The sequence below is a fragment of the Capsaspora owczarzaki genome (assembly GCF_000151315.2).
Source record: "Capsaspora owczarzaki ATCC 30864 unplaced genomic scaffold supercont2.15, whole genome shotgun sequence".
NCBI lineage: Eukaryota > Filasterea > Ministeriida > Capsasporidae > Capsaspora > Capsaspora owczarzaki.
Window position 1 is genome coordinate 104,208 of NW_011887306.1, and position 9,658 is coordinate 113,865.

The window sequence follows — 9,658 nt, forward strand, 5'->3', positions numbered from 1 at the left end:
CTCAACGACGAAAAGACGTTTGCCGAGATGGTAGCCAGCAGGTTGGACGACAAGTCGAGGGACTGCGTGTTGCTGGGAATGCTGCGCGGAACAACAGTCAGGGAGCGGCTGCTGCAGTTGACGGTGAGCGCTGCTTCGTTGCAATCGCAGACATTCGAGGTCCAGCCATCGCAGGCAACAGGCAGAGCGGCGATGGAAGCAGAGGCTGCGGCCGCAGAGGAGGCCGCGGCGATCGACTTGACCGACGCAGAGCTGGCCGAAACAGTGCCTGCAGAGACGGCAGAGGCAGACGAGAAGAGGGCAGCGGCAGTGGCAGCAGTGGCGGCCGAAGCGGCAGACGCAGAGCGGGTCGAAGCGACCGAGGCGGAGGTGGCGACGCTGGCCAGGGATGCTGAAGCTGTTGCGGCCGAGATGGAGCTACGCTTGGCGGCAACGGAAGAAACGACGGTCGGGTCGGAGCAGGTCGTGTCGACAAGGCCCAAGCCAGCGTAACAGCTGGTGCACGCGTTGGGGGCGGCCGAGGTGCAGGTCGAGCAGTTTGTGTAGCAGCACTGGTTTTGGAGCTGGCCAAAGCAGGTTGCGCACATGTAGTGGCAGACGGACGGGTTGAACACGCTGCCAAACGTCGAGGGGGGTGTCCTGACGAAAGGGTTGGCAAGAAGCGAAACAAAGCCCGTCGGGCCCATCAGGCGCAGGCCCTGGAACAGACCAGGAGGCAGCGTGGTCAGCTGGTTGTTCTCAAAGTTGACGAACGTCATGTTGGGAGTATTTTGGAACAGGCCGGACGCGACGGTTGTCAGGGAGATGCGATCGGCGACGCTGCGAGAGAGAGATGTGTGGAAACAAAAAAAATGGTATTTTGCGAGTCAGTTTTGCCGAATGACATTTGGAAAAAACAGATTCCAGACCGTGATGTTGCTAATAAAACGAGACAGAGTGACGGGACTTACAGATTTTCGAGGTTGGGAGTGGCAGCCAAATCAGACGCTTGGAGCGTGGGAATGACATTGCTGAGCGTGGGAGCGGAACCAGAGAGATGACTGGCAATTTGCAAACAACGAGAGGATGTCAGTGTTAGTCGATTCGTCCGGCAGCAGGCAGCAGACAGCAGGCAGGATTGGGCTGGCAGGTGGATACCCAAAAACAAAAAAAAAATCAAAAACCACTCACATAACCTTGAGCGAAGGCATGACGGGCAGGAAGGCGCTGGTGGGGAAGGTCGTGAGCAGGTTGGACTTGAGTTGGAGGGTCTCGAGCAGAGTGTACTGGGTGAGGGAAGGGAGATCCTTGATCTGGTTGTTGTTCAGGAGGAGCACTTTGGTCGTGAGGGGGATGCCGATTGGAAGAGTTGTCAAGGAGAGACCCGAGCAGTCGACTTGAAGCGTGCCGAGCGAGCAGATGCACGCAGCGCTGGCCCAGGCATTGCAAGCTACGACCGTGCCGAGGGCCGACGCCGAGACAGCCGCCGCGGAGGCGACAGAGGCGGTCGAGGCCGGGGTCACGTCTTGCGCCATGGAAGTTGACAAACCGCACGCGAGGATGGCGAGGGTGCACGCGATCAGCACGAGTGATGACGGGCGGGCCATTTTTGCTTTCCTGGCTTGAGGTAGTGGTTGAGGATTGGACTCGGGGAGAGAGAGAGAGAAGAAGAAGAGAGAGAGAAGCGAGAAGAGGAGAAGAAGAGAAGAAAGAGAAGAAAAGAGAGAAAAAGTGACTCGCTTCTATCCAAAATAAATGATAAAGAGTGAGTTCAAAGTTTGCATGACAATTAACACAATAATGAAAAGGGAGGCAAACCCAAAAGCAATGGAAAATACAATGGAAAAAAAAAAAAACGAGCGACAACAAGGACGAAAAGAGAAAATGTCCAGATCGATATGAAGATAGCGAGATAGAGAGAGATAGAGAGTGGGCGAGAAGAGATGAAGAACGAGTGAGACATGAAGCACATGTCCCCATCGCACCAAAAACAAAGACACCCTTCCTTCCTTCCTTCCTTTTCCATGCGGTTCTGGTTAGTCTAACTGGCTCAATCATAGTCGGTCAGTCAGTCAATCAGTCACATTGAGACTGACTACGACTCTGCACTGAGAGACAAATCTGCGCGCCATTTCGGAGCTTGTTTTTGGTGTTCCTGATCCATTGAATGCAGATGAACGGCCTTCTCTCTCCACTAGAATCATTTTTTCAATGCAAGTCACAAAGAGATGGAAGGAGAGAGTCTGAGGGGGGGGTGGGCGAGTCGGCCACATGGCCAACGAACTCACTTAACTCTCTCTTTCTCTTTAATGTTGCCCCGTCTTTCCCTCTGCCGCCAACCACCTTCCTTTATCCAACTTTCAATCTTAATGTTTGACTCGGAAAACAACCCTTCAATCAAGTTGTAGTTGGCAAACTTTTTTCTCGCTTCTTTTTTCGGTAAGAATGTTCTTTTCTTTTTTCTTTTTTTTTTTTCTTTTTGATTAATTCCTTCAGGAATTTGAAATCAAAATGAATCAAACCAAGCTAATTCACGCCCACTTGCATGAGTCACGGAAAAAAAGAACACTTCGTCAAAGAGAAAGCCACCCGAAAGCAAGCCAGCGATGACACGTTGAATGCAACATTGATAGCGTAGTGCACAATGCACTCTGTGCAACAGACATCCGTGCTGGGGAATGAAACAAAGCCAACAGTGTCATGAAAAAGGGCGGCTCAAAAAAAGGGCGGGAAAGGCTGACAAAGACTCAGCAGAAAGGGGGAAAAAAAAAAAAAAAAAAGTCCTCCTTCGGTGTCCTCGAGGGAGCAAAGAACAAGAGAAAGATGATGAAGAGGGCTGCCCCCCAGTTGGCTCACGTCGGCCAACAGCGACTGCCAGACCGAGCACAACACAGAACACAGTGAAAGCGAGAAAAAAGGATGAAGCGTTCAACGGTTCGCCCGTTTTGTGCACTGTGATGGGAATGAAGCTATTTTTTGAAAATTCAAAAAAAAAATGATAAAAATGAAAAAGAAAAATTTCGCATGCACACGCGCATATTTTGCTCGCTGCTGTTTCAACAGTCGTTGGAGGGCAGTGGGAAGGCGGAAAGTCGGTCGATTGCTTGTAAGCTACAAGACCAACCAACCAGAGAAGTGGTGAAGCGTTGGGTGGAAAAGTCAAGGAGGGGGAAAAGAGCGCATGACGGGGGTGTTGGAAAAAAGTGATCCATCTCACTGCGAATCATCCATTTTTCCCCCTTCATGAGAGTGATGGATTGGAGGGAAGGGGGAGATGTCGGGCCTTCATTCATAAGGCAAACAACAAGGCGAGTTTGCGCTAATAAAAGTGCCAACCGAACTGTGTCTGTCCTCAGGAAAAGGAGACGTGAATGAAGGGGAATAAATTGAAAAAAAAAACCGCAACTGTCCGCGTGGGAGCTCACTCAATGTTGAATTCAAAAGAGGGGAGGGCCTCTGCGTGCGGCACACTTTCGCCAACTCGTCAGAGTGGTATCGGGTTTGGTTCACAAGAAACAACCGATCAACGGCAGCACACATGGACGACTTTGATCTCAGTCAGTCTCAAGCATTAACGGCTTTGGTGGATGCCTTTTTTTTTTTCTTTTTTTGATGAATTTGCATACATTTGTGCAACCACATTGTGGAACCTATCAGATCTGGGGGAATGTGTCGCCAGATCTCAGGAATCCCATTGTGGAATTTGAATGGAAGGGGGGGAAAGTACTCGATGGAAACGTGTGAATGGGGAATTGAAATCGCAAATGGAGCGACAAGTGAGCGTGAAGGGAGAAAGAAGAAGGTGAAAAAAAAAAAAACGTTCACTTACAAAAAAAAAAAAAAAAAATGACTGATCAGGTCAGTTTCAATCAAGATCAGAGAAGGCTTGCGTGTGTGAGAGCGAGCGGCACTGGAACACGAAGAATGAGGTGGGACCGAATCAGTGAATAAATGGAAGGATGGGTGGACAGCAAACAAAAGAACAGGGCCTGACTCAAACGGCTGTCCGAGACCTAAGGGAGCTGGGCGCATAGTGGAATGCGAAGAACGGAGAAGAAAAAGGCGAGGCGCCAATGCATGAGCATGTGCACCCGTGAAACGGAGAATGAAAGAGTCGAAGAAAGTAAGGCGTGCGGACGCATGGGGGGAGAAACAGACTATTGGGAGAAGGTGGGATGCACACTCACGTGTGAAACCGACAATGAGAAAAGGGACAGAATGCGACAGAGAAAGATTCATGATTGACGACAAGAAGGCCAGCACAAAAGTGAACAAGCAAGCGAAAGGGGAACAACCGGAAAAAGGACACGTAGCAGCGCAGAAGCAATTTACACTCAGATTTTAGGACGAGGCGAAGCAAACTCAACATGAACATGAAAAGTGCAATGAAACATTGGAGAACCGTCCAACAACTCAGTTCACAAAAGTCTGGTTGTACGCGCCCTGTTGGAACGAGGTCGGAAGCACTCGACAGATCATGCACTTGTCTTGACGCTGGATCATCGTTTGAGCACATGCAACGCAGACACATGCGTGGCAGCACGGCACCAGCTTGGCATTCGTGGGGGCGCTCCAACAGAGCAAGCACTCGCGTTCGCTGTCTTCGATGGTCTTGTCCTCGTTTACTTCAGCTTCTTCGCCCGACAATCGTCTCAGGATCTCGCCAAACGACGGTCGATCAACTCGCGTGGGCTCGAGGCAATCAAGCGCAAGCTCCGCTATGGCTTGTGCCGACTCCTTGTCTTGAGGGCTCCAGTCGATCGCCTTGTCAAGCACCGCATCGATTTTGCGGCTCTTCTTAAGCTCGCGTCGAACGGTACCCATCAGATTGATACTGGGCTGCTGTCCCGTAACGAGCTCAAGCAGAATCATGCCGTTCGAGTACACATCCGTTTTGATAGAAACCTTGCCTTCGTGATGGTACTCTGGGCAAATGTACTGAAGGGTTCCTTGAACCGTCTGCGTACGAATGTAGCTGTGTGCATCCACTTGAGCTGGAGCAGAGCGCGTCAGACCAAAGTCGGCGACCTTTGCGTTGAACTGAGCGTCCAGCAGCACATTGTCTGTTTTGAGATCCAAATGGAACAGCGGCTGGCGCGGAATCGCAGTCTGCACAAAGTGCATGGCGTTCGCAATATCGGTCGCAATGTTTCGGCGCTGCTGCCAGCTTAATGCAGGCGTCCCATCCTTGCGATCAAGACGATCGCGAACAGAACCGTTTGCCATCAGCTCGTAGACCAAGCAGCGCTCGTTGCCTTCTTGAGCATAACACATGATGGTGACAATGTTCGGGTGACGGAAACGCGAGAGGGCTTCGAGCTCGGCCTCGAACTGAGCGATGCCTTGGGTTGAATCTGCTGCCAAGCGTTTGACGGCAACTTGCTGACCGCTCCAGACACCAGAGTAGACGCTGCCAAATCCACCGCCACCGATGCGCTTGGACTCTGAAAACTGCGCTGTGGCTTGCGACAGAACATGCAATGGTACTTTCAGAATGTTGGAGATGATGGGTGCAGTGGCTGTCGTCTGCTGAGCTTGTTCCATTTGGACAATACGCGCCTGGAGTTGGCGAACTTGCTCAGACATCGGTTCAGGCGTGGCGGGAAGCGAGTAGGGAGTACTTGGTAGCGGGGGTTTTACTGGGATGCGGGATGGACTCGTGATTGAATTTCGAACGCCGGTAGGTGGCGGTGGGGCTGAAGTGCGCACAGAAGTCGATGCCGATGGAACGCGGCCGGGGGCAGCGACTTGAACACGAGCCCGCTGGTTTTCGGTCCTGAACATGAACAAGTCAGAACGACAAGACAGCTCTAAACACCCATCAAACAAGTGTAACTCACGACAACTCGCAATTTGAGGGAACGCATGAGGATAAAAATTGGACCGCACTTGAGGAGATCTGGTTGTCCGACACACTATCGCAACAGAACACGAAAATAAATTGTCAGCGACGTTTAGCGTTCAAAAGCTCATGGTACTGCATCATATTCGTCCATGTGGAACCGCACACCCGTCGCCCCTGTACCGCAACAGAACTTTACTTGAGTTTCGACAGAAAAACCTTGCTCTGAAGCGCAGATCCGATCGCCTGCGCTCCCACGTCGCCGATTTGATTGGCATTCATCCTAGATCAGACAAAAATCAGCAGCAAGCCATTCTTGAGCGAAGGTGGAGATGCGGTCAAACATGCGAATACCATACGCGAGCTGAGTAAGCGCTGTCGACGTCTTCAGTCCCTCGGCAATTGCACGAGCTCCGGCATCAGTGATCTTGTTTGTATCGACACTAAATCAAATTGCTGATATTAGAACGCACCCATGAGGCACTGCGACACCACCAGCACGTACCCAAGTGCTGACAAATTAGGCTTGTTCCGGAGCGCGAATCCGATAGCCTGCGCTCCCGTGTCGCCAATTTGAGTGGCATTCATCCTAGATCAGACAAAAGTCAGCAGTAACTCACTCTTGAGCAAATTTGGAGACGCGACCAACAGTTAAACGTGCGACCGACAAACCTGAGGTCGGTCAGCGCACTTGACGTCTGCAGGCCTTCAGCGATGGCACTAGCTCCGGCGTCACCAATGTTGTTCTTGCTCAAGCTGCATCAACTTGACCAAGTTAGTGTCGCGCCCAATCGCCCCTGTGAAACCACCAGAACATACTAGAATTTCGACAGATTGGCCTTGTTTCGGAGCGCAGTTCCGATCGCCCGCGCTCCGGCTTCGCCAATCTCATTGGTGTGCATCCTACATCAGACGGGCAACACACGCAAGTCAACTCTGAGCGAAGCTAAACATGCGTTTACAACTCAAACGCGACAACAATACCCGAGTTGAGTCAGCGCAGTCGATGTCAGGCCTTCTGCGATGGCACGAGCGCCAATGTCACCAATCTTGTTCGTGTTCAAGCTGCATCAAACGGTCACATTAGATACGAGCGCCCAGAAGGCACTGTCCACAACCAGAACGTACTGGAGAGAAGACAGGTTGGTCTTGTTTCGAAGCGCAGATCCGATCGCCTGTGCTCCTGCGTCACCGATTTGGTTGTCATACATCCTATGTCAGACAAATGTCAGAAGCAAGCCATTCTTGAGCAAAGTCAGAGAAGCGATCAAAGTTCTCATGTGCAATCACAATACCTGAGGTCCGTCAACGCGGTCGACGCCAGCAGACCTTCAGCGATGGCACGAGCTCCAGTATCACCAATACTGTTCTCGAACAAGCTATATCGAATATTGCAAGTGAGAGCCGTGTCACCAATAGCCCCCGTGACCGCACCAAAGCATACAAGAGAGTGGAGAGCTTCGGCTTGTTCCGAAGCGCTAATCCGATCGCCTGTGCTCCCGCGTCGTCAATTTGATTCTTGTACAGCCTATGCAGACAACCATCAGAAACAAAGAATGTTTGAGCAATGCTAGAGACGCGACGGAAGGCCCAATGTGCGACTACAATACCAGAGGTGAGTCATCTCAGGCGCCGTCTTTACGGCTTCAGCAATGGCTCGAGCTCCAGCGTCACCAATACTGTTACCGCCCAAACTGTGTCCAATCGGTCAGATCAGACCCGCTTGATCAATAGCCTCATCAACGACACCAAAACGTACTAGAGACCAGACAGAATCCTTTTGTTCCGAAGTGCCGATCCAATCGCCTTTGCTCCCTTGTCGCCAATCTGGTTGTCATTCAAACTAATTCGAAAAATCCGCGTCAGCTCTGGTCTTGAGCGACTCACTTGCTTGTGACTTCTTACTTAAGCGTCTGCAAGTTGCTGTTTGCCTTGAGACCCTCGGCAATCACCAAAGCATCCGCGTCAGTGATTTCTGAGTTTTGGAGCCTTGATGCCGCCAAACAAGTCAGCGCGCGAAAACAGCCACTCCCTCGGTCTTGAACGATACTTACTCGACCGACCTGGAAGACTTGGCTTGCGCAAACAGCGCGCGCTGCCGCGACGTACGTCTAAAAAACATCTGCAATGGAAACATCAGTCAGGCGAGTTCTCGCTTTTGGCCAATTAAGACGCGCACCCTCCCCTCCGCCAGTCCAGGACGATGCAGCCAACTCGTGGATGGCTTTTCATGCCGCGTTCATCGCTTTTGTCATGAGATTCCTCGCCACAGCTATCGGCTCATTCGTGTGATGCAGATCTTCTGGTTCTGAATCACTGTGTTTTGCCTAGCCAATCCCGGCCCTCCACGCCACCCACCACCACGACCACCAAGCCTGTCACCGATGTCGACACAACCTGAGTCAAGGTGATCTATCGGCAAAGCTGATGCCTGAGCTGATAGCGAGAACAGAGTTGAAAGACAGCAACATTCCCAAAGCGACAAAACCAGAGCAATGGACAAACACCAAAACAACAAGATGCCGTGCCGTGTGTTGCCATGTTAGCTTGTTGGGTGTGTGTGTGTGTGTGTGTGTGTGTGTGTGTGTGTGTGTGTGTGCGTGTGTGTGTGTGTGTGTGTGTGTGTGTGTGTGTGTGTGTGTGTGTGTAGGCAAGGTGTTGCAAAGAGAAAGCAATTTAAAACGGAACAGGCAACCTGAAAAAAAAAATACAAAATAAACTGGAAAATGATAACAAATTCAGGGCCAATCTTAAAACTGGATTCAAGGGGAAAAAGAAAAAAAAGGAGAGAAAGAGACTGAAACCAATGAGAAAAGGGACAGAATGCGACAGAGAAAGATTCGTGATTGATGACGGTGTGAAGACAGGAAGGCCAACACAAAAGTGAACAAGCAAACAAAAGGGGAACAACCAGAGCAGAAGCAATTTGCACTCAGATTTTAGGACGAGGCGGACCAAACTCAACAAACAAAGAACATGAACATGAAAAGTGCAATGAAACATCCAACAACTCAGTTCACAAAAGTCTGGTTGTACGTGCCCTGTTGGAACGAGGTCGAGTTTCAAGGGAACTTTGGATTTTCTGTCATTTGCACTTTGGAACTTTCTGTCCTTTCCAACTTTTGCTTTTACTGAGGTTTTGTTGACAGCCACGGAGCATGATCTCGTCCAACTTTTTACAACGGATCGATATTAATGCACAGGGCAAACTGCTGAGCTGCGTCGACCTCAGCTGGCCATGTCTCGAGCACACGGCCATCCACGCCAAGGTATGTCTGGCGCGGAAACGTCGGGTAAATGTCACTAGGCACCACAAAATAGAGCACCGCGGGACCCGCTTGTTGCAACATGCGAGAGATTGCCAGCCGCAAGCCTTCCGATTGGACTGGGTGCGATCGGCTGGCAGTCATCTGCAGAATGACATTCGGAGAAAGAATGGCGTCGACAGCTGCCAAATTACGAGTGGTCGGACTGTAGTAACGGTTGGGGATGCTGAGATCAATCTCAGTCAGCTGACGGAAATTGATGCAAGTGAGCGGCCGCAACTGCAACTCGTCACCGACGCCTGTTTCAAGATGACGTCTAGGGAATGTGCCACCTGTCTGAAGACAATTGGACGCGTACTCCTCAAAAAGCTGCCCACGGAGCGATGCGTGCCGTGGGCTGTCCTCCGCAGCGCTGAGAAAGCGCCGAAGTCGATCTCTCTCCTCGGTCCGGAACTTTCGAAAAACTTGCTCGCTAACCCATTTGGAGGCAAACCTCAGGCGGTAACGCGAATAGGGTAGAATACGCCTGCCGCACTCATCAACAGGCCGGTTGGGATCGAGGGGCAGTACC

The 9,658-nt window shown here is 51.1% G+C and overlaps 2 protein-coding genes across 2 annotated transcripts; both read right to left on the reverse strand.

Annotated features, from left to right (window-relative positions):
- Positions 1–6: 6 nt before the first annotated feature.
- CAOG_09063 (hypothetical protein) lies at positions 7–1,586 on the reverse strand (the record flags this gene model as incomplete). The annotated part of the gene is made up of 3 exons (XM_011272494.1): positions 7–819; positions 951–1,040; positions 1,171–1,586. Coding segments are annotated over 3 exons (1,319 nt in total), but the record flags the coding sequence as incomplete, so codon positions are not given.
- Positions 1,587–4,198: 2,612 nt separating this feature from the next.
- Positions 4,199–8,197, reverse strand: CAOG_07233 (hypothetical protein). The gene is made up of 15 exons (XM_004343042.2): positions 7,876–8,197; positions 7,727–7,810; positions 7,581–7,664; positions 7,432–7,515; positions 7,266–7,349; positions 7,117–7,200; positions 6,950–7,033; positions 6,806–6,886; positions 6,641–6,724; positions 6,494–6,577; positions 6,327–6,410; positions 6,181–6,264; positions 6,021–6,104; positions 5,820–5,894; positions 4,199–5,755 (listed from the first exon to the last, which is right to left on the reverse strand). The coding sequence occupies exons 1-15, from the start codon at positions 7,956–7,958 to the stop codon at positions 4,393–4,395; spliced, it is 2,526 nt and encodes an 841-aa protein (XP_004343092.2). The 5' UTR covers positions 7,959–8,197; the 3' UTR covers positions 4,199–4,392.
- Between the last annotated feature and the right edge of the window lie 1,461 nt (positions 8,198–9,658).

What these genes read in the sequence shown, in the direction of transcription:
- CAOG_07233 (XM_004343042.2), bottom strand. Translation starts at nt 7,958, where the DNA reads ATGTTTCCATTGCAGATGTTTTTTAGACGTACGTCGCGGCAGCGCGCG. An exon ending in AAGTCTTCCAGGTCGGTCGA is followed by an intron (nt 7,811 to 7,875) that starts GTAAGTATCGTT and finishes GGCGGCATCAAG; the next exon opens with GCTCCAAAACTCAGAAATCA. An exon ending in AGTGCGCTGACCGACCTCAG is followed by an intron (nt 6,411 to 6,493) that starts GTTTGTCGGTCG and finishes TGTCTGATCTAG; the next exon opens with GATGAATGCCACTCAAATTG.